The sequence below is a fragment of the Drosophila ficusphila genome, unplaced genomic scaffold (genome assembly GCF_018152265.1).
Source record: "Drosophila ficusphila isolate 14025-0441.05 unplaced genomic scaffold, ASM1815226v1 contig_791, whole genome shotgun sequence".
NCBI classification, from domain to species: Eukaryota; Metazoa; Arthropoda; class Insecta; order Diptera; family Drosophilidae; genus Drosophila; species Drosophila ficusphila.
This window is the reverse complement of record NW_025064737.1, coordinates 13,674,351-13,698,579: the sequence shown is the minus strand read 5'-3', so window position 1 is coordinate 13,698,579 and position 24,229 is coordinate 13,674,351. Positions and strand designations below refer to the sequence as shown.

The 24,229-nt window shown below is 40.2% G+C and overlaps 1 protein-coding gene across 4 annotated transcripts; it reads left to right on the top strand.

The window, feature by feature from the left end:
* Positions 1–974: 974 nt before the first annotated feature.
* Positions 975–23,355, top strand: LOC108087065 (protein single-minded). Of its 4 annotated transcripts, none has more exons than XM_043209175.1 (8): positions 975–1,416; positions 17,001–17,195; positions 18,507–18,676; positions 19,069–19,170; positions 19,296–19,487; positions 19,652–19,851; positions 20,752–20,858; positions 21,338–23,351. In XM_043209175.1, the coding sequence occupies exons 2-8, from the start codon at positions 17,021–17,023 to the stop codon at positions 22,621–22,623; spliced, it is 2,232 nt and encodes a 743-aa protein (XP_043065110.1). In that variant the 5' UTR covers positions 975–1,416; positions 17,001–17,020; the 3' UTR covers positions 22,624–23,351. The 4 variants fall into 4 exon arrangements, with proteins under 4 accessions (XP_043065110.1, XP_043065109.1, XP_043065107.1 ...); XM_043209174.1 differs by lacking the exon at positions 975–1,416 and adding an exon at positions 6,034–6,265 and having other exon boundaries at positions 21,338–23,352; XM_043209172.1 differs by lacking the exon at positions 975–1,416 and adding an exon at positions 16,828–16,894 and having other exon boundaries at positions 21,338–23,355.
* Positions 23,356–24,229: the final 874 nt, after the last annotated feature.

The following is a 24,229-nucleotide window of genomic DNA, read 5'->3' as shown; positions in this document are numbered from 1 at the left end:
CTGGGTGGCATGATTCTCTTGTTTTTATTTTATTGCATACTTTTAGGACTTAATTGTGCCTCAAAAATTCATTTTGTGTTATTTGATTTTAGAACCGGAACGTTTGAATATTTTGGTTGATATTATTGCTTTAAATATGGAAATAAATAAAAAGGAAAAAACTAAGCACTTTGCGGTCGTAAATCATTAAATAGTTTAGGTCTAAATCGTAAAATTGTGTAAGCTGCTTTAGGATTCCTAATTTATGTGCTAAAACGCAGTATGTGTATTTATAATTAATTTTAACAGTTTTAATATTTTTAGGGATGGGAACCTAATACAATACCTTTCGGTTGGTAATATAAATCAAAACCAATAAAGATGTTACTCCGGAAACCGAAGGACGCCGCTTCCCAATTCCAGCTAAATTATGGTCCCCCTGGCTAATACCTTTTGGCACACCACACGCATGCGCAGCACAGTTGTTTTTGGCACCGGACTCCGAGCACGTATATATCATATCATCCAGATCCTCCAGACCGCTGCTCACGTGAAACGTGAGTTTATATTATATGTAGATATGCAGGGTGCGGGAAATGCGGTGGGTGGGGTATTATAAGGAGGGGTGGTGCGGCGGCATTGGCGTTTCATTCATTAATACACGCACACAAGCGGCCGACTGGAATGTTGCATGTTCAGCCACCACCAGCACGAGCAACACCAGCGACTTCCAGTCGGGGGATTGAGTTCCTGAGAGTGTGTGTGTTCCTTGTATCTGTGTGTGAGTCTGTTTGCTGCATCTGTGTGCGTGTGCGTGCGCACTCGTCGCGCCTCCACATCACTTGCTTTGTGTTGGTGTTGCTGTCGTTCTGATGTTGCTGCTGGGATGTTGCTGCCGTACTGCTGCTGCTGTTGCTGTTGCTGTTGCCGCTGCTGCCCCCAGTTACTGCAGGCTGTGCTCGGTCCATATGAGTAGTCACTCATTCGCTCGCCGCCCGCTCGCTGGTTCAGCTGCGCGTCCACGCCGTCTGTCTAAAATCCAAACCGTGTATATCCATCTATCCACATCCCAGTCTGGATATTTTTCCCGTCGTGCCCGCAAGTGTTAAAGGAAAAGAAATATATATATATTAAAAAGAAATAACGAATTCTGAAAAGCAAATTGCTCGAGTGCCATAAACGCCATCCAATAATCCCCGTTAACGGGCTCATTAAAAAACCTTTCCGGCAAAACATAAAAATCGTTCGTCCGCAACACATTCAAGTTTATTTATTTTTAAATCATCTATTTAAACAAAAAATGTGCTAGCATTTAGCACACTGTGATTTAAGCCTACTTAGTTTGTTTTTCTTGCCAAACGGAGCTTTTCCTATTGGGATTTATCGACGGTGGCCCAAGTGCAACAATACCAGCGGCAAAACGGATAGCTGCCAGAGGTGAGTGAGCCTAGCTCCCCGCAGGATGACGCATAACCCTTCGAAGGAACCCCGCTTAAGCATAAAAATTAATAACAAAAAAAAAAAAAAGGGAGCCGTGAACAAGTGAAATTCAACGCGAATTGTTGTAGGCGACATTTGAAAAAAAAACATATGTATGTGAGTCGAACAAAGAACCCGGGGAGCATGGAATCGTCATCGGCATCGAGGGCATGTCACACAGTCTGTAACATGACGCCCACAAGCCGTCGATGCCGTCGGCGGAGGTTACTTCTCGCTCCGTCCTCCTCGGAACCAAGAATCAGAAATAATTGTTTAGCAACAATAACAATAAAACGAAAAATAATATAGCCCCGAAAAAAAGAAAACCATAAACCGAAACGCCCCACTGGCAAATGCAAATGCAAATTCAGGGCCCAAACGAAAACAACCGAAAGACTTTTTATAATTATGAAAGGGGAAATGCAGCAAGTCGAATTGCACTTAAAAATGTCGCCGGATTTCGATCCCAGACGTTGTGGTCATCAGCCCCGGGTTTTCTACAGAATCCAATGCAGTCCTCATAAAACTAAAATCAACGACCGTTTTTTAACGTCCTCTCTGAGAATCGGTGGTATTACAGAGCTTCCATTAGTGGATATTCCGAGTCTACAAAAATTTTTATATGACTCAAGATTTTTGACAAGATATTTTTATAAATTTATAGTCTTTTTGTTTGAAAGTTCTTCGGCTTTCGCAAATGCATTAGTAAATTTGCCTAGATCTTAAAATTTTGACAATACTGAAGTTTTTTATTATATAGGCTGGTAAAAATGTATTATCTCAACTCAATAATCAAAAAACAAGTCTTTCCCAGATGTCATAAGTGAAATACCTACATTACAATTTAAAAAAAGTTTTTAAGAATTATTTTGAATTAGTTTCTTAAACTCGCAAATGCTACATAATTCTAAAAATTTTACAAAAGTTTGAAAATGAAAAGAACATTAACCACAATATCGATTTGAAAAGGAAAGTTAAACATATTTCCATTGAAAATATGCCCAACCGGTGAACAACTCTGTCAAAGCGAAATCGCAAAGTAAACCCAAGTAGGAGTGAAGCCGAAGGTCCACACAGATATCCCCATTACTGGCCAGACTTCAGCCTGGTCTTCCAAATGACCAACGAGAGTTGCCGAGACAGTATGCTTTTCAGGTTTAATGTAGAATATGCAAATTGCGCATAGCTAATTTGCATTTATGACAAAAATAATAACTAATAATCTGGCCGAGAAAAGGGGGGAACGGAAACCGAGACGCAGATGGATATGGAAATGGAGACGGAGATGGATTCGGAGATGGATACGGATACGGGGACCCGGCGACAATGACACACGAGAGATATGCGAGAAATTTACTATAATACTTCCAGGAAGGCAGATAGAGAGTGCCGACCGAAGGGCGTAAAGCACGGCGAGCAAACAAAACAGCATTCGGCTCGGACATTGGACATTGCTCGCTGGCCAACAGAAATGACCATGACGGGTCGCCAGTTCCAGCATCTCAGCATCCCAACTCCCCAGTTCCCCAGCTCCCCAGCTCCCCAGCTCCCCAGCTCCTCATGTTCCTCAAAAGTGTTCGTCTCCCGGTAAACTCCACTCCAAAAGGTGTCGCGCGCCAAGCAAATTAGCGGGTGTGTCCAATTCGAAAACGAGCCTTGGAACTCGGGAGGATGTCAGTCCTCCTTAAAGTCACACACATTTAAAGAAGCACTTGGAAAAATAGTCAATAGGAAGTTTTTTTAATTAATCAGGAAAAAGATTTGTAAATTTTTACTAGGATATACAGACCAGAAGGCAAATTGTAGAAGTAAAGAAAATGATTTCCCTGTGAGGCCTGCAACGGACACACTACACTTCAATAAAAAAAGATTCACTTAAAAAAGATCATATGAAACAATATCATATCAATGAAACCTAAGTTCATTATCGAACGGAATGTTTAGAAATGAACAATATTTAAAAATATTATATGGGAGAGAGTAAAGCGGAAAATTCGAAAAATGAGCTTAGTTTTTGTTTTACAAAGCTTTGCATCTGTCTCGTTTTCATCAGAAACTAGGTAAATAAGAACTAAATATAACCCAGTAATGAGTGATTTTTCGCCGAGTGCATTCCTAGACCATGTGTGCCAGTGTCTTCAATGTCGAGACCCTTTGTCACGTGAAATCAAATCAGGCATTACAATTTCACGCTCAATCGCCAATGCAATTGAGCCGCACAGCCGTCCCTGTTCCGATATTCCTTTAAGTGTTTGGGTATCCCAGGTTGCTTTCCGATTGCCGCCACTATGTCTGCCACAAATCCAATTGGTTGCCGGGAAGCCGGGATCATTTCAGAGTTTTTCCGGTGGCCTCGCTTCCGAAAAAATAAAACCGGAGGGGCGGCATCCAAGCGTGAGTTGCAGCTGGAGCAACAGTTAAATGATTTTCACACCCAAAATTAAATTTATATTTATCCAGAGATCTAGAGAAATATTTTTCTAATTTCTACAACTACTTGTTAATGGCTTAATTTATGCGACAACACGAACTCTTGCAGTGCGACTTAAAAATTTCACTCAGCGTTTTCGGGATAGTCCTTGCCACAAGTCCTGTGTCCATTGTTTGGATCACGTTCCCGCGCCGATATCGAATCGGTTCGATCTCAGAGGCAACTTTGTTTCCAAGTGAACAGCGCCGAGGAATAGCCGAGGAGATCCTGGATCCATTGTCCTCTTCTTCGTCCTGGCATTCCGCTATCGGATAACAAAGCCCGCATACGCGGTTCGTTTTCGTCCTCTTGTATCCGAATCGTTGGCGCTTCCAACTTGTAAGTTTTTTCTCTCTTACAAAAAAAGGGTTCGGGATTTTTGTGCTGAAAATATGGGAATCTCTCCGTGTCCAATGTGCACAGGCATGTGTGCATATTATGCCATCATCGAACGTCTTGAGATACGGATCTAGATCTGTGGGCTTGGCTGTCATGTAAGCATGGAAAAGTTGAGGGTTGATCCGAGGAAGCCCCTAGACTTAGAGCATAGAAGTATTTCATCTCACACTCTTTTCTCAATTCTTCTTGAAAAAATGTTTTGTTGTAGTGAAATTCATAATTCAAACTACACTTATTTTCTCTAAAATATAATGTTTAAGCGGACGTTGTAATGTCTTGTTAAACCAGGATTACAAATCTATTCAAATCTTTATCTCTATACAAATCTATTGAAATTAGAACACGCTTAGTCCGGTATTTTTATTTACTTTTTATTTTAAAGAGAACATAAGCAGAACATTACCCATATTTATTGGCATAGGGCTTATTAAAAATTCCTTCATTCGAAAAAACCTTCCTCAATGCAAAGTTAAGATCCCAGGTCTTTTTCCGATTTAGCTGACTTCGTTAGGGCGCCAGTGCAAGTGAATCACATATGTAACTTATCTGCGGTGAGAGGGACTATAAACGAAAAAGAATATTTAAAATTTTTGCACGTTGAGCCAAGATAATGAACGATGTTGCAGTTGCAGCGGCAACAACAACACTCAACTGCTGCAGCTGAGGGCGAAATATTGCTGCGCGTGCAAGAAATTGTAAACGTCATATGCGATTAGCTCATCGACGCCAGCAAAACAAACAAAAAACAAAGCCAAGAAAGAAGCCGAAATATTGTAAGACATAAAACACTGGCAGCTCAAAAGAAAAAAAGAAGACATTATCGGCAACGACAACAAATCGGCAACACGTGCCATCGAGCCGGCTGACAAGTGCCAAAAGATACTCGTACTATTCGTGATCGATCAATGAATGAATCGCGTAAAGTCCAAAATACGATACGATGACAACAAATAATGACAAAATACAAATTGTGCATCGCACAAGGCCGTGCCTCGAACCTTATGAATAAACAGACCTATATATTATTTACAAGATTTTTCTGATTAAATGTTTTGGTTCTTTATAAAAGATATCTTAAGAGATAAAAAATTTAAGATTTTACAGATTCAATCTCTTATCTGTAACCTTTCGAAATGAAACAAAGCTAAAGAAAAAATTTAATTGAATTAAACATAACTCTAGAAAATTTTCATATTCTTCAACAGAAGTATTTATGTAAAACTTTTATCTAAATCGTTGGCTTCCAATGGGTTAACTGATGATCAGACCTCTGTCTTATGCACATAAATATCTGATTCAGGGGTCAACTTTGGGCTTGGATAACTTTTATTATAGCTGGCGTCGCCCTCCGATTTGACTGAGCTCAGCAAATGTCGCGAAGAAAGTAAAGTCGCTGCGATTCTGGTGAAATGCAACACTTTTTGCTAACGCCGCACAAGTCACGGTCGCATCTTATGTTTGTTTATTTTCGCCAGCATGTGACATTGTCCGCGGCGAAGGCGACATTGGAACCTCCGCTCAGCACCGCCGAAGAGCTCTCCAAACGATTACACCCAGTCCCAGTGCCAGTTCCACTCGAATCGACTCGAATCGAAAGCAATCTACGGCGGAGAACCCAGCGAAAAGCCGAGCGGATGGATCGCACTGGGCAGCGGCGTCGGCGCTGACGATTGGAGCGTTTTAGTTGCGGTCAGCTTAGTGTTGGATCAAGTCGCACTGCACCCAGTGACCAAGTCGTCGTCGTTCCCGTTCTTGTTCTCGTTCTCGGTCTCCAAGTGAAGTGCTTTTATTTTTTTTCGGGCCGCCTATTGTCGCGCGCGTTTTATGTGGCATAATTTACGATTGCGCGGACGTCTTGCAACTTCATCTTGGCCAGCGACTCCCTCAAGCGATGCAGCCTGCACTCCCAGCAGCCCGCTTCTGAGATGGACCCAAAAAGTAATCATTAGCCAGCGGAGTAGCCAGTGCTGCACACGAAGAAATTTTTTAGAACTTTGAAAAGATCTACTCGAAGAAGGACTAACTAGTGATGATCAGTAGAATACAATTTTGTTTTTTATAAATTTTTAACGAATTTACAAGCCCGTGCTTATTGCTTAGTATATTTAGCCAAAGGATATTTGAAAATTAACAATCGATATTTTTATCAAAAAATATTTTTTACTTTTTTGAGAATTTTAATTGAAGGAGTAAAGCTTTTCAAAAGGTTATTACATTCGCTTCACGAGATATTGCCAAGTTAAAATTGGAAAATATTGGTATCAGTTTATTTAAGAAAAACTTCATAAAATATCTACCTCGTTAATATTGAGATGATTAAGGTTTTTCTCTGTGTGCTGCAGCTGCAATGTGTTTGTTTTTACTGAGTCTCGGGATTCTTGTTTTTTGGTTTTGTTGTTTTTCATTTTTTTTGTTTGCATACGGTAGCCACCGAAAATGATTTGTTTTGTCTGCCCAGGCGACAGGAAAGCTGAGGGGACAAAGGGGGGAATTCGGGTGGGGAAATGGCAACGTTCCTTGGTCGATTTTGGTGGAGCCAACTGGCTTCCTTTTGTGACATCGTGCGCTCTGAATTGTATCTGAAAAAAAATATAGAATTACATATAAGTTGTGAAGATGTTAAAATCGAATTTCTTTTCCTACAATTGTTATGGGAGCTTATAAATCCTTAAGAAATAGGAAAACGATGTTTAATAATAAAAACGATATAATATATCTACTTGCCAGTCATTAATATGGCTTAAACATTATTTCACGAGTTTGCGACATTACATATTTATTTGTTTGTCGCATTTAATTAGTTAAGATGAGTACATATTTATGGACTTTTTGTTGGACACTTTAAATAAGGGAAATAAATGCATTTTACGTTTTTATGGGGCATAAAAATGTAAATCGTTTCAAAGGGGAAATCAAATGTTTACGAGTTGTTCAAGACATAACCGAATAAAAATGGCGGCCATGTAAAAGGGGAAGCCCCTCGCTCTCACGAACACAGCGACAACCCACGCACCAATACAAACGGAAGTGACAAAACTGACATTGAATTTTGAGAAGCGGATGCGCCAGATGTGCGTGTGTTGGTGAGGTTGCACAAAAAAAATTAAAAAAGCGTTTGCCTGTTCAGAAAAGGGATCAAAAAAGGAGAAAGCTTAAAACTCGAATGCCAGAAATGCTCGCTAATGGAGTGTAACAGGCCACACACAACCCCACTCGCACACACATCCACACAAACATCGAAAACAAAATGAAACTCAAATAACAATTATTAAGGCGTTGCCAGACAAGCACACACAACACAACAATTACGTGCCACTGTGTGTGTGGGCGGAGCGGTGGCGCGATACAAACTCAAACTGAAATACAAACACAAGCGTAAACACACGCACACACACACACACAGATGCCAGTTCCAGTTTCCAGGCCTGTGTGTGTGCCAAGTCAGCCAATGAGAAAATGTTGTTGCCTGCGTGTTTATGTGTGTATTTGTGTAACGTTCTCCGCTCTTCCGCTCTCGCTTGCGCGCACTGTTGTTGTTTGCCGGAGAGGGTGGTTGTTCCTCGTTAGTGTGCGTGTGTGTGTGTGAGTTGTGGAACCCGTTTTCCTCCCCCACCTCCCCGCGCGGTCTGTTACACTGAACAACAGCATTTGAAACAGCCGCAAAAGCAGCGCAGTCGTACTGCAATGGTCGGTGAATGAACCACGCACAGTGGCCTGGAGTTTCTTTACTTTAGGGATTTTAGGTGCTTTTATTTATATACCCAGCTCGTCGCGATAGACGAAAAGAAGATAAAGTTTTATTTCGAGACTTCTAATTGTTTGAAAAACATATTTCGTCTCTCTACTCTCCCGATTTTCATTTACTTTAGTAGTTCAACATTTCGGTTTATTTGTAAACATAATTCGTTTAGTTAAATTTTAAATGTTTAATAGGCACAGATCTGCAAAGAAAATCAGAATCCCTTCTTAAAAGAATAATTAAAAGTGCATCATTACCTCATTTAACATAACAAGTAACATTCGTAGTAGCACTCCACTAACTGCCTTTACAAGGCCAGATTACCAATATCACGTATACGCCCAGTTGAACAAACCATTAAGTTTTTAAAGTTTGTTAATGTGCTTTCGTCATTTGCGAAAATGAGTAAAACAAAAGTCTGCTAAAAAGATTTGGTCTTCTACTTTCACTTATTTATTTTATTTATTTATGCCCGCCAGATGTGCGTGGCAATTACAAAATATCTTATGAAAACTGGATTTGTTTCAGATCCTCAATGCATTATTAAATGTCAATTTTTCTCCTCTTAAGTGTCACCGACCTTTGGGAATATCTATTTTGGTCCCATTTCCCACAGCAAATACACCACTGTGCCTCGCTTCTAATGCTTTAAATTTTACCTGGGGAATGGGTCTTGAAATGGGATTGGAACTGAGGGACTGAGACACCATTTTCTTGCGCTCTTATTGTTGTTTCCCCCAACGTATTTGTTTGCCTGTGTGAGTGCCGTGTGCCTTGGATTGTTTCCTGTGCTCGTTTGCCGTATTTCTGGTCTCGTCTAGGATTTGATGCTTTTTAAATTCTTTTGTCTCGTAAATTTTTTGATGAATGCCCAGAGACCCCCATACACATATACATATGTACTTAGAATGCAGGGTCTTTGTCTCTGGGGGTGTTTGTTCTGGTTCTTCTTCTTCTTTTGCATCGGTGAGTGTTTATCTTGAGTGTTAGTATGGGTGCATGTTTACTGGTGAGTATGTGTGTGTGTGTGCGTGTTTGACTTCTAGTGAGGAAATCCGCTTAATGCTGTAATTTTGCTGCGCTGTTCAAACTAACACGTCAACTTTGATAGTGTTACAATTTCAAGCAGAGCAAATGTGTAGATTTCCTTTAAAGTTAAATCATATGGTAATACAAGGCAAGCGATCTAACTTTCAATGTCCTTGATGTCCCCTTATTGACTTTAATCAGTTAATAATGATGGGCGACCTTTTACATTGACTATATTCCACACACAGAAATCGAAACCTTAAAAGTACATTATACATTATTTAATAATAAAAGGTTAAAAACATTATTTGATCTTTCCTTATAAAAGTAATGTTTTCAGATTCATATCTTACTAAAGTATTTTTACCAGTCAATTAATCAATAATTTATCATCCTAAACGAATGCCTTCATAATGCCACCTAATCCCACCATGAAAACACAAAAATCCCCGAATTTTCAACACCATTTTGGGAAAACCAACTAATTGCCCAGATTTAAAAAGTCACACCTCCACTTCCTGCGGGATTTTATTTGGGGGAGGAACCCCACAGTCACGCCTCCCGTTTATCCCCCAAAAAATGGGTACTTCAACTATTTTAAGACTCCTAATGCCGCAGACAGAAACGTTAGCCTTGATGATAAAGTGAAAAGTGTCGTAAATTTCAAGGTGAGCTTGCGGTTCAGGGAAAAACGAAATTATATATTCATAAGCCATTTCTATGGATTTTGGTTTTAGGTGTTTTCCAAATAGAGACATTCATTCGGCCTTTCACTTAACATTCGCATTTGAATTTCAAAAACATTTTGCAGGCAATTCAATAACGATTTGTTTTAATTTTAAATTATAGTTTCGCTTACATAAAACAATTCAACAATGGAATGTTAATGCCTTGTCGGTATATATATATATTGGAATATATATATATATGCAGTCGCGCTTGTGTATACCCATAGGTATCTAATGAAACGTGATTTTCTCTAAAACGTGACTTTGTATTGATTTTTCTCCAACCATACTTTTGTTTCATTTTACACCCGAGCGTAAGACTGAGCCACAGTAATTGTTGTTGCAGTTGTTGCTCTTTTTATTGCTGCTGCTGCTGCTGTTGTTGTTGTTTTTCGTTTTGCAGTTTTTATTGCAGCGGAAAAACGGTATCGTCAACTGCTAAATGAATACGCAGTAGATTGGCTCCCGAACAATTACGATATGGAATTAATATTGTCATTAATAACGAAACGACAGAGCGACAATTCAGAGAATTTCGTGAGCTACGGAAGCTACATTTTATTTTTTGAAGAATTTGGAATTGAATGTTGATTATTTAATTTTGTTTAGTTTTTTTGTTTTGTTTTTGAGCTTTGAGTACTTTTTTTTTTGCACTTTACAGCTTTGACTCCTTTTAAAGTTTTGCATTTAGCAAACAATATGGTTTTTATGTTTGTTTAAATAAATGGTTTATTTTAAAACATTTGTGATGTAAGAAAACTAAAAGAGGTGCTGATCTTAATATGTTTTGAATATTTCTACAAAGATATAAATAAATATATTTTACTGTATGTATTTTTTCTTGTATGTATGCAATAACTATTTCAAGTTTAAGTAATAATTGTCATAATTATTTAAACTGCTGCTTTGCTCTCGACTTGTCAACCCAATTCCTCAGCCTTATTTGCCAGACTACCGTGTGGAATTTGTTTACATTCCGTTCCTGTTGGTCTATTTGCCCGACTCCATGTGGATATTTGTTCAGTGTCCACCATCAGCCATCAGATGGTAGCCGGTTTCCCCAGCCATTGTTGTGTTGTTTCGACTGCTGCCGCTGTTTTAGAGCAAATTCGAAATCAAATTCAAATTTATGGTGAACATCACGTACGAACGACGACCGACAATGACAACAATGGACGGCGGCTGGGTTGCAAGTCCAGTTCCGATGGACTGCACCTCGTTCACCAAGTGATAATGGAGGTGTTTTCCTATTTACGCGTAGGTGAGGTCGTACACACATAAACACACATACATATGTGGTGTGTATGTTGTTCTATACTGCAAGTTCGGGGCCTCAAATTATGATTATCGATTTGACCCTTGGAAGTTGTTGGCTGGCGAGCGGCATTTTGACTTGTTTGATTTTCCACGAGGAAAGGGGGGAAATGTGAAATGGTTTTGGTATGTTGGTTTTGGTATTGTTCTATGGCCTATGGGGGCCCATCGGCCATTTGGTTGCAAGTTTGTATTGTTGATCGATTTTACGTGATATTTCCGAGATTTTCCGTATTTATAGCTTGGCTGCCTGCTATTGTGTTGTTGGTGGTTTTGCTGGTTTTGCTGCTCCTGGTACACATTTCGTTGCTGCCGTATTTGTTGTTCCCCCTTTATAGTTGTTCTTGTTGTTTTTGTTGTTTGTGTATATATATAATTTTTTTTATTCCATTCGAAAGTTTACTTTCGCATTTTGAACGCCTCATCGCTTTGCGTATTTGCTCTGGCTATTTGTCCGCCCCCTTGCCACTTTTCCCCCTCTTCCCCAGCCGCACAATTCGAAACTGGAAGCTGTGAACCGGCAGCTCTGGTTATGTTTGTTGAACAAATACAAATAAAATACATGCATAATTATTTTTGAAAATATAGTGTAATGAAAACAGTGATTATGATGTGCTGGTTGATTATTATTACGATTATGGGCTTGGTCAGACGCATCGATTGGGGGCTCTATTTGCTTTCACTTCGCTGTTTGCCTCGCTTGTGTTTTATTTCAGATTTACGAAAGAGTTCACACAAAATAATTTGCCGGATTAATATTAAATAAATTATATTGGTTGCGTAGTTCATTGTGGCGGAATTCAGCTCAAATTTACAAACGCACAACACTAAGTACTTATTTGTTGTTTATTCTGGCATTTGCAACTGATGCATGAGCATGGGATTAAAATTTGTTCTGTTGGTTTTTGCACAGCTTTACGAGGTTTTTATTGTTGGCAATTAAAAGGGTAAATTTACACCTGTGGTGCTTTGAAATATACTAATGAATAAAATGTACATTATTGTTATTGATTTAGCTGGGCAAATAAAGCGATGCTTTTAATTAAAAAGTTTTGTTGAAAAATCAAAACATGCAGAAAAAGAGAAATGCAAGGATAAATGTTTACTAAATAAAATCATTGCATACTTGGGGGCGTCTTGAATTCTTCAAGAAAATATTTATAATATTATTATTCAAATATTTTAGTCCGTCAAAATTCCCAGTCTGACATTTGCTGAAACTTTGATGACAAAGAGTTCATTTCTGCGAACTTTAGTATCCCCAGAAGAAATCCTGTCTTAATTCTTTGCTCATAAAGCGTTATGCTAATCAATAGGCCGTTCCTTGCATAATTTAGGGTGCCATAAAAGGGCCAATTGAAGTCTTAACGGGGGCAAAAACAACGACAACTGTGCGCAATTAGCGGATTTGGGCAACCAAAAACAAAGCGAACGCTTTGTTCCCTCTTTTCTGAGATTTTCAGCTTCTGTTTTCGCTGGTGTTGGTGTTGCTTTTATTGTTGTTGTTGGTGTTATGACCGTCGTTACTTGTTATTGCAGGCAATTAAAAACGTACGCCCAACACCCCCAAAGCCCAAACCCAAGCCGAAACCCACACATACAGAGAACACACCCCTTGGATTGCATAAAATTTTGTTTGATAATGTTAAAGTGCCGCGCAAACAAATCAAAAAGCATATTGAAATTGGGTTAATGTACGGAGGCAGCCAGTCCGGATGCGAGTCCGCATCCAGTTGGTCTGGTGGTGTCCTTAGCCGCTGTTTGCTTTACGGGTTTTAATCCGAAAATTAAGCGCGAGCTGAGCATTAAAATTCGCTACCCATTTCGAGGGAGGTTGCCCCTTCAGCGACGCGACGCCGACTGTTGTTTCAAGATAAAAACTTCATGTGCGTTGGAAAAACACACGGGAAAAGAGCAAAGGACCAAAATGTGGGGGGTTGGGTGATAGAGTGCACAGAGAAAAAAATGGTTTAATAAATTTAATATACATTAAATAAACCTGCACTATACCATTCCTCCGATTTTGCTATTCGATTTAACTTTCCATACAATTATGATTGATCAGGGAATAAAATAGGGATTTATTTCTGAGGCAAAATTTATCCTGCTAAAATACTTGATAACGGATTGCTTTTATTATTCGATTTAATCGGTTTAATGAGTAATGAGTCTTATATTCTCTATTTTGTTCTTTATTTTCCCTATTAACTTTTCTCTGAGTGATTGGGCATTTTGGCACTAACAGGAGCGGAGCTCTTATCGTTTTGGCTCCGGCATATGTTACGCACATTGGCAACGTATGGCGAGTTTTCCGCTTTCCCCAGCTTCCTACCTTTCCACTTTTCCGCCTTCCCACCTGATAGGACACCTCGGGAATGTGTGTGGGAATCTCGGAGCGGAACGAGTACCAGGTACAAATACCTGAGACCAGAGTGCCGCGCAAGTTTCTCACACTTCCAGGACATGTGCTGCTTTTTTGCCGTATTTCCCCGACTGGTTATCAATTGGCCGAACTTGGAAATCCCCGGATGGCTATGCGCTAGCGTGAGAACCGATCGGCGAGCAGCGGGTTTTTAGCATATCCATACCTGTGGAGCAGCAGGATCGCTTGTGGCAAGTAGGATGTTGGTCGAAGGAAATAGGAAACAGCGCCTCGCCCGCAACACCCACATTAGCATCGGACCAGCGGCCAGTGTCCTGTTAATTGCTTTATGGACTCTCTAGTTTCCACTGCGTGGGAATCCTACTCATCCTACCTGTATATCCCTATATCGACTATCGACTCCTTCTCGCACTTTCTCCGTGGGGAACTCTCTAGTTCAAGTTCAGTGGGAATATCTGTGTTGACTTTATTTTTAAACTTTTACCCATTTGTTTTAGTTCGCTGTTTGCCTGTAACCAGATTAAGGTCAAGTTGGCTGGCAGAGATTCGACTCGGCTTGGGATCCGGTTCATCGAGTCGCCAGTCGAATCATGACTCTGATTTTTATACACTTTCAGGGAAGGATCCAGTAGGTTTTTGATCAGAAAACTGTTAAAATTAAATGCAAGTTTTTTGAGATTTATATTAAAAACGGAAAATGAAAATTTGTGAATGCACTTTTTCAAGAATGCGATTATAAACGTTAAGGGGGGAAATACAATTAGAAGGCCTGAAATGAGGGCTATCTTTGGGAGTGGATTGCAAGTAGAGTATTAAATGAATCTTAGTGATTCTTTTTGCATGTTATTGGGTAATTATTGAGCAATAAAAATCAGTCAAGTTTTTTGAAAAATATTGTAATTAAGCCCATTTATGATCAATAATGTGGAGTCGTGTTTTTAGGGAAGGACTTTGCGCCGTGCAGTCTCCAGGTCCAGGATCACGACTTAAACAAAAAACAGCAACTGGGCTTTAAACTTAAAGGTACAGCGCACACCATGAATTAAACCATATTTAAAAAAAATTATTTTTCCATTAAAAAATTTTAGGTTAAAAAAAAATTCAAAAATAACGGTTTTTTTTTGAGTTTGATTGTAAAAAAAACATGTTATAACAAACAAATATGAAAAACCGTTATATTCATGGTGTGGAGAATTTAATTTCAAACATAATGCAAAAAACCGCATTCGATTAAAATAAAATCTCTGACCTGTACATTGCACGGCGACTTTGAAAACACGACTTTTCAGGAGAAGCGTTTAAAGTTTACTTTTGTGCATGTCCGCCATATGACACACCCTCACTAAATTGCGTATAACTCTGAAAATAAGTACCGGACGGCTTTATGCTTTTAAAGGCTTACTCCCAGATATATTTGGAGTACATTAAGCCAAAAAAAAATTTTTCGAAAAAAAAAAATTTCTAATTGTATTTCCCCCCTTAAGAGATATGCCACTTTGGAATCTGATTAAAATTGACAAAGTTTCTGGAACTCCATATTTGGGCCACTATCCTGAAATCTATTTAAAGATTGAAAAAATCGGACATGAATTGTGGTCAAAAATTTTAACGCAGATTGTTTAAGAAGTTTAGAGGTATGCCATTCCGAGTTCGGATCAAAATTGACAAAGTTATGGGAACCGCCTTTTAATAAATAACCGCATTTATTCTTCATTAATGTTGTTCCATATTCTTGAAGACAATTTTACCTACTTATGCGTACAGAGTAATGATTGGATTCTGTTTTTGATTTCCTTTTGCCGGAATTGAAGTTCTCACTTCCGTTCTTTTATGATTGAGATTATGAGAACCGATGCTGATATATCATTGGATATGCTTGTATTTATGACTTTATGAATTGCTGTAATGTTCGTTAGCAAAAGTAGCAGACATCCTGAATAATTTTGACCCACTTACTGCTCGTAAACTATCCTATTATACGGATTTCGCACCATATGATACCCATACCCCTGGTTGGCTGACTCCTGTCCGCATTTCGAGGCATTTATAATAATCGCGGCCTAAATGGGAACGCCTCTGCGTTTTTCCCTTTTTCCCCTGGACTTTTTTCTTTATAGGGAAAGGGAAGCGACCTCACTTCAGTCGTGCATGTTGGCACATTTGCCTTGCGGATTAGCGCGGAATGCTCTTTATACTCTATAGGATTACGATCGTTGAGCAAATCTGTTGCTCCTGCGAATGCGTAACGGATGCCGCCAATTCGCTCAATCTCTGACTCTTGACAAATGTTTCATTTCTTGATGGCATCACTACAAATTGTTAGAAAAACAGAAACAATTTGTTAAAATTATACAATATACCTACCTATTAAATGTTATTAATATATTTTCTTTACTTCATTTTTTAAATATTAAAAAGAATCTTATAGAACAAAAATTACTATTTTTGTAATTAAAAAAACAAGAACAAGAATATTTTATAATTGGATAATCGTAAAATCTACCTTGATATTTCATTGTTTAATTTTTTACTACCCTTTTTTAGTGTAGTCTATGAGGGGCTTTAATGTCATTCACTAGACGAAAATGCATTAAAACTACGTGACCTAAGTCAATAAACTTGTAAATACGTGCGAATTCTTTGCTCTGCGGCCAATCTAGGTAAATGGCCAAGTTCTTTAAAACTGCCAAAAAAAGTGACTCGATGGAAAATAAAGCAGCAGGAGTCCCAGTGGCTTAGATTTTGGCAAAACTGCGCCAAAATCACGTTCGAAAACTATCAATGGCAAGACGCTGGCTGTGGGTCATCCTGAAATACACACTCACTTCTATATTCAGCCACCTCCTAAACTCTCGTTTTGTGGGCGAGTGTGCGTGGGACATCATTTGTGTATTATGTGCTCATGCAGACACACGAATACACGAATATATACATATATAGATATAAGTCAAACTCCTGCGGTCGGCAAAAGTCAACCTGTTGAGTGCAGGAGTCATCAGGTCGAGTGAGATGGCAACTATTTCCGCACTTCCGGTTTGCCATTCAGCGAAATTGTTAAGATTGCGAAAAGTCAATTGCCAAGACAACAGGTAAAAATCAGTTCAACCAATGGCAGGTTGTGTTTTTCGAGTCCACATCAGGTAGAAGATCCTTTTCGGGATCAGTTTCGAAGCTGTTAAAAGTGGTTGTCCTGGCAGAAAGGAACTCAGTTGCAAACAGGTGATTGCAGGGAGATGAGCAAGTGCTGAGGAAGTGCTGTGACCGTTTTAAAGCAAAGTTTATAAACCAGTTTATTTTATTGTTAAAAAAATACGAATTTAAAATGACAAACCATCGCAGAGTGCGCAAGGATTGCTACGAGAGCAGATTGCATGGTCGGTTGTGGTTTTTAAAAACTGAATTTTCTTTTCAAACCAAAAATCCCCCTCGTTCAATCAATGATTTTTTATTTGAATTCGCTGTTATTTCTTTTTTTTGCAGATATAGCCAAAACGTGTGCCATGAAGGAGAAAAGCAAAAATGCGGCACGCACCCGACGTGAAAAGGAAAACACGGAATTCTGCGAATTGGCCAAATTACTGCCGCTGCCAGCGGCGATTACTTCGCAACTGGACAAGGCCTCCGTCATCCGGCTGACCACATCGTATTTGAAAATGCGCCAAGTCTTTCCCGATGGTAAGTTGCGCTTTTCCTCACTCTCTCTCCGAATTTCCCTCCCACCCCAATTGTAGTGGAAAAGCTCACTTGATTGCCGCTCAATTTGTCGCCGTTCTTGGCTTTTCATCTCGTGTGAATTACGCCTTGTGGCAATGGCAAATGATGCGGAATGCTTGACAGCCACGCGACCGACACGCTCATTATAATCCAACCTCGTCGTATCCTCGCAGCAGGACACATTCCTTTGTTTTCCTTTTAACTTCGATATACACTCTCGGGTTCTCCTATTTTTTTATCATGCAACTTTTCAAGTTTAAACGGCGATGTTTGTTTAAAGCATATGTTTGGCGAGGACAAGCCGGGGAAAACCACTCAACAATGGGCAGACAATAAACAGCAGGATAAAGTGGGCCGGAATGGGTGGCAAGTTGGCTGGTTTGGCTGGTTTGGCCGGTTGGGGGTGGCTAAAACACAATGGCGTCTGTTGTTTCACTCAAAAAGCGACGAGCAACGAGAGCCGCACTGGAAATCTCGCTCCCTTTTTCCCACTTTCCCGGGATTCTCTAAGGGGAAAACCCCCCTCTACGCTCATGTGAGTGTGCGCCACTGAGATTTTCTGCTGACAAAGAGGGTTGCTCAAGAGGGGTGGCCCGATGGGCGGTGGGCGGTAAAGGGGATGTGGACGGGTGTCGCTCCCATTGTTGCCGCACCGTTTTGTGCTTTTCTTTTCTGCCTTTATTGAAATAATTATTTTAATAATAGGCAACAAACAACAAGATCCGGACGGACCAAGGAAGTGCCGCAGTATATACACGACAATATAGTATGCTATGCTATATATCCTGCGAATGGGAAGTGGAAAGTGGAAAGGGGGAGGGGAAGGGGAAGGGGAAGGAGATTGTGGGCTGTGAATGGGCCACCTACCGAGCTCGATGACTTTAATTGGGAATAATATTTAGACGTCAGCAGTGGCAAGTAGGGCGTGTGTCGCTGCTGCTGGTGGGAATTTTGCGAATTAAGATACTTCGACCGGATGACAAACAATTAATTCGAGGCATTAGGGCGAAACTTGTCAACGGGATGGCAAATTGGAATTAAATAAATGCGAATATTAGCAACAGAAATTAGAGATAGATATGTTAGTATTATAACAATATGTCTTCTTTTTTAATAATAAATTTAAATTATGTTTTTTATTCATTTATGATACTTTTGCTTAGTAAATTGTTTTTTATGTGATTAAAACACAACGATGAAGTAAATTGTATGTGAGAGTTATTTAATAAATCATTATAGTGCTTTTAAGAATTATATATCCTTATTTTCCAGGACTTGGCGAAGCCTGGGGCTCATCGCCCGCCATGCAGAGGGGCGCCACCATCAAGGAGCTGGGCTCCCATCTCCTGCAAACGCTGGACGGCTTCATCTTCGTGGTGGCTCCGGATGGGAAAATCATGTACATCTCAGAAACGGCCTCCGTGCATCTGGGACTCAGCCAGGTGAGTGTCGTCGGATCTCTTGTCCTGATTTATGCGCATAAATTGCCGGGCCACCTGAGGTTGTCTTTTTGTATCCCGGCCACCACTTGCATTTGCAAGTCAATGGGCCTGGTTAAAGGAACCCAAGTGCTGTGGCTCCACAAAAGACGATTCATTTGCATTTGCCCACTAATTGGCACTCAGTGATGGCTAGGAAAATATATTAAATCAGTTAGGCAATTTTTATTTGCTTACACGAAAATCAAAGTAAAAAACAAAACAAAATAAATATATTTTCCCCACAAAGCCTCACAGTTTTCCTTAAGCTTTTAAATTTGAAAAAATAAATTTCTTTTGGTTGTTATTAAATCTTCTTAATAATTATAAAATATTTATTTAATTATATTATCCAGGTGGAACTGACGGGCAACTCGATATTCGAGTACATCCACAACTACGATCAGGACGAGATGAACGCCATTTTGTCGCTGCATCCGCACATCAACCAGCATCCAGTGAGTACAGCCTGCACTTCGACCGATTCTCTCGAGACATTTCACAATGTTTTCCCTCTCTCTCTCTCTCTCGCTCTCTATCTGTTGACTTCTCTATCGCACTTCGATTTGTACTCACGCCACAGGCCGCCTTTCTCAACTCCCTACAGCTCGCCCAGACGCACACGCCCATCGGCAGTCCCAATGGCGTCCAGCATCCTTCGTCCTACGACCACGATCGCGGATCGCACACCATCGAGATCGAGAAGACCTTCTTCCTGCGCATGAAGTGTGTCCTGGCCAAGAGGAACGCCGGCCTCACCACCTCAGGATTTAAGGTAATTTAACTATCACATAAATAACTGAAGGTTTACTAGATAGAGAGATCCTTCTGCATGTATGAATCAACGATGACAAATCCTTATGAAGAAGTAAAGATTATTTAAGGAGAAAAGGGAATTAAATATTGTAGATATTTATTATATTTTTATCTGCTTTTTAGGTGATACACTGCTCTGGCTATCTGAAGGCTCGCATATATCCCGATCGCGGGGATGGACAGGGCAGCCTCATCCAGAATCTCGGCCTGGTGGCCGTCGGTCACTCGCTGCCTTCCTCCGCCATCACAGAAATCAAGCTCCATCAGAACATGTTCATGTTCCGGGCCAAGCTGGATATGAAGCTCATCTTCTTCGATGCTCGGTGAGTTGAGTTCTAAAAAATATATTTAAAAGGGAGTAGGTTATCAAGGCTTTTAAATTTTCAAATAATTAAGCGTGAATCTTAAATAATATTTTATTAGGAGACGAAGAGATTGCAGTTAGTTAAATATCCTTGTAAGAAAGATGTTATCTTTTCAATTCTCTTAAAAATCCGTTTTGAAAGATAATTTTAAATAGAAATTTAGTTTGGGGTTACCTACTCCTCCTTGTTTTCCTCACTGCATCAAAAAAATCCTTGAAAGTATCCTTTGCCTGTTTGCCGTACATCCGACACTAGGCAAATATTTAAACGGGCCGCCGAATTCGCTTTTACGCCGCGATAAAAAGTTCCAGCAACCGCCCCCAAAAGATAATGTTTTCAAAGTGCTAAAAAACAAAGAAAAAGAGAATAGAATAGGGAAAAGGAAATGTAAGCAAGACGGGTCGACATGACGAAAAGAAAAACAAATCATTTCCCTCTTGAGCTTGATTTCCCTTTGTCAGTGTGTGTTTCACTGTGTTTGTGTGTGTGTGTTCGTTTGGGGGGAAAGGGACTTTATGTAAAAAAAACCAGCCCACTTTGTCTGACATTATTGTCACTCAATTACCCTCATGATGCCTCGGCATATTGCCATCCTGTTCTGGCGCCCTTCCTGTCCTCCGTGAACAACCCCAAAGTGGTGAGCTGGTGACCAGAAATCAGCCCCTTTTCCCCCTCCTGTTTTGTTTTTTCTGCATAATTGAATTGGAGTTGACAAAAGCAAAGCAAAAGCAAGGCAACCGAATAAAACACACCAGCGACAAAGGCAACACCAATGACCACTCATTGTTTGGATTTGCCAGCCAAAAACCTCGAAACTTATCCCAAACTTATCCCGGTTGCCTGTTTATTTACTTACAGCGTATCGCAGCTAACCGGGTACGAGCCGCAGGACCTCATCGAGAAGACCCTGTACCAGTACATCCACGCCGCGGACATCATGGCCATGCGCTGCTCCCATCAAATCCGTAAGAAAACACCTTCTTATCCACTGCAGAGTGCACTAAGCCATGCACTGAAAGAAAAACCTCAGAAGAGGATAAAATAAAATGTTTCTATTAATTAGTAAAGTTTGGTTTGGTAAAAAAATTAAAGTTTCATGAAACAGTAAAATTATGACATTAAAAAACTCATAAATAAGTAAAAAGCAAGTTTCGCTTTATTGAAATGAACTTATTCAAATTAATTGTAGTTTACTAACTTAACTTAAGTTGTTTTGGGTCAATTTTTATCAAAAAACACACAAACAAAAAACATTAGAAAAGTATTTTTTAATCTTTTTAAAATCTAAAGTAAAGGAACATTTTTGAGTGGAATATTTATTTTTTAAAAACTCTTTACCCTTAATTTTAACCATTTATATATAGTCTTGTGTAATGGCTTATTGTATCTCCTTATTATTTCTTCTTTACAAATTTGTACTCATTTTATCTTTCTTAACCTGCAGTGCTGTACAAAGGCCAAGTGACCACGAAGTACTACCGCTTCCTGACCAAAGGCGGTGGCTGGGTGTGGGTGCAGTCCTACGCCACCCTGGTGCACAACTCGCGCTCCTCGCGGGAGGTGTTCATCGTGAGCGTGAACTACGTGCTGAGCGAACGAGAGGTGAAAGACTTGGTGCTGAACGAGATTCAGACGGGCGTGGTGAAGCGGGAGCCAATTTCTCCGGCGGCACAGGCGGCCCAAGCGGCAGCGGCGGCGGCAGCAGCGGCGCAGGCAGCCCAAGCGGTGCAGGTGGTGCCCCAGCAGTCGGTGGTGCAAGGGCAGTGCGCCGTTGCGACGGGTCAGCCGGTGGGTCCGGGAACGCCTGTGAGTCTGGCTCTGAGTGCCAGTCCCAAGCTGGATCCCTACTTCGAGCCCGAGTTGCCACTGCAACCACCCAACGCAGTGACTCCCGTGCCACCGAACAACAACAGCAACAGCAGTAACAACAACAACAACAACGGCGTGTGGCACCACCATCAGTTGCAACAGCAGCAGCAGCAATCGGGGAGCATGGATCACGACAGCCTGAGTTACACGCAACTCTATCCGCCCTTGAACGACCTTGTGGTCAGTTCGAGCAGCAGTGTGGGTGGTGGCACCGCCTCGAGTGCAGGCGGTGGATCGAGTGCATCGGCCTCCTCGTCCGGCGTCTACTCCACGGAGATGCAATATCCGGACACCACCACCGGCAATCTGTACTACAACAACAACAACCACTACTACTACGACTACGATGCCACGGTGGACGTGGCCACCTCGATGATCCGACCCTTCTCCGCCAACTCGAATAGCTGCTCCAGCAGTTCGGAGAGCGAGCGGCAGCTGTCCACCGGAAATGCCTCGATTGTGAACGGCACCTCGCCGTCGCAAACCACCTACAGCGATCTAAGTCACAACTTCGAGCTGAGTTACTTCTCCGACAACAGTTCGCAGCAGCAGCAGCAGCATCAACAGCAGCAGCAGCAACATCTGATGGAGCAGCAGCACCTGCAACAGCAGCAGCAGCAGCAGCAACAGAGATTGCAGACGCAACAGCAGCAGCAGCAACACCAGCAATACCACTATGCAATGCCCCACCAGCAACAGCAACAGCAGCAGCAGCAACATCAGCGGGTTGTCAGCGATTTTGCGGAGAGTTTCAAGAGCGTTAATGCGGCTGCTGCGGCGGCGGCGGTGGTGGCCACGCCCCATTACACCAGCGTTATTGTGGAGCCGCAGCACTATATACCCAACGATTTTGTGCATTAACAGCAACTCGATGTTGCTGTTGCTGCTGCTGTTGTTGTTGTTGTTTCTAAAACGCCGACTGCCCCCTCCGCCGGATTCAAGTTGTTGCAATGTTATATACGTACGAATATATTATATATCTTGTATATCTGGTATATCTGGTGCACCGCTGAGTTCTCAGTTCCAAATTGTAATATGTGGCTGAGCCACAACAGATCATCTGAATTTCAAACCCCGCCCCAATTCTCTTTTATTTATTGGATAACTTATTTCCCCCGTTCACGTTAATTATGCAAAGGTTCAGTGTAAAGTTATAAAGAAATCGACTCAAAGCAAAGGAAACAAAAATTGAAAAAAACGGAAAGATCCTTGTTAACAAATGCAAATGCAAATACAAATTCTATAATAAATAGTTGTAAGACCTAACTGTAAAATGTTCATATAAACTAACTTAAATTAATTGCACATACTTATACTTAACTATATCGTAATGCGCATACATTTGGCCCCTATAATTATAATACGGAAAGGTGTGTAAATAGTGCCGGGTCCGCTCCACTATGCAGATATCGAATATGATCTTCATAAGTCAAGTAAATAACTGTAAATGTAAAATTAACTATTATCGCAAATTTTTCTAATTTGAATAAACAAATTATTATGTGGGTGAACAATAAGCGAACGAGCGTTCAATTATTTCAATAGGCCGCATTTGGAAATCACGATGCTAAAGTTAATAGTTTTTATTTAATTTAGTGATGTTAATTTAGAAAATAAAATGTTATTTAGAAAATAACTTTTTAGTTTATTGATTGGTTTTCTTTGATTTTCTTGCTTTTTAAGTTTTTATTGTTTTTTTATGTTTACTATATTAAATTTAGTTTTGAATAAATAGTTTCAAAAATAAGGAAGGGGAAAAACAATTAAAGCCTTTTGTAACGGTCATTTCAAAGTATGACCAGCTCGTGCAAGAATTGCCACTCGTAGATGTAAAAAACATGTGCTGCCAGACCGACGCATTTAGGTCACAACCTCACAACTCTTATATCTCTCTTATAAACATGTATATTTTACTTATATTGGTCAGCTCTTTATAAGAATTATACACACGTTTTCTACAAGTTATTTTTGGCGCCCTCTGGAGCTCAGTTATGAGGTCCTTATTTCCAACGACTTATTTTAATCCTTAAAAGGTACTCAATTTTTGTACCTCGAAAAGGAGTTTGAAAGCATGGTACCTATTAAATTAAAACGCACCCAATTGTTTAGCTTCTTACATATGTTAATAATTTTAATTTTATTTTTGGAAGAACAAAATGTTTTGTGATAGCGTATCGTAAAGTAAAAAGAATTTTACTTTTCATTAAAATAGAGTGAGCTGTAGATTTAAAATCTCTTTAATAACCTCATTTGAGCTTTCAAGTTAAATATCTGCTGGATTTTCTCAACAACGCAGTAATGGCGTTCAAAATAGCAAGTACAAATTTACATTTTTGCAAATTTTGTACTCCAATAAAATGCAGTAAACTGGCTTCATCCCAAGTTTCCGATCTTAATGAATACTAATCGAAGACTCTGAAAATTCTAACCAGCCACCTTCGCAGTTCAGGGTGTTTGCATGTGGCCA

Bases quoted from the DNA above. Each gene is read 5' to 3' on its own strand.
- LOC108087065 (XM_043209172.1), top strand. From the start codon at position 16,843: ATGACAAACCATCGCAGAGTGCGCAAGGATTGCTACGAGAGCAGATTG. The intron at 19,171-19,295 runs GTGAGTACAGCC...CTCACGCCACAG, and splicing joins CGCACATCAACCAGCATCCA to GCCGCCTTTCTCAACTCCCT. The intron at 19,488-19,651 runs GTAATTTAACTA...TCTGCTTTTTAG, and splicing joins TCACCACCTCAGGATTTAAG to GTGATACACTGCTCTGGCTA.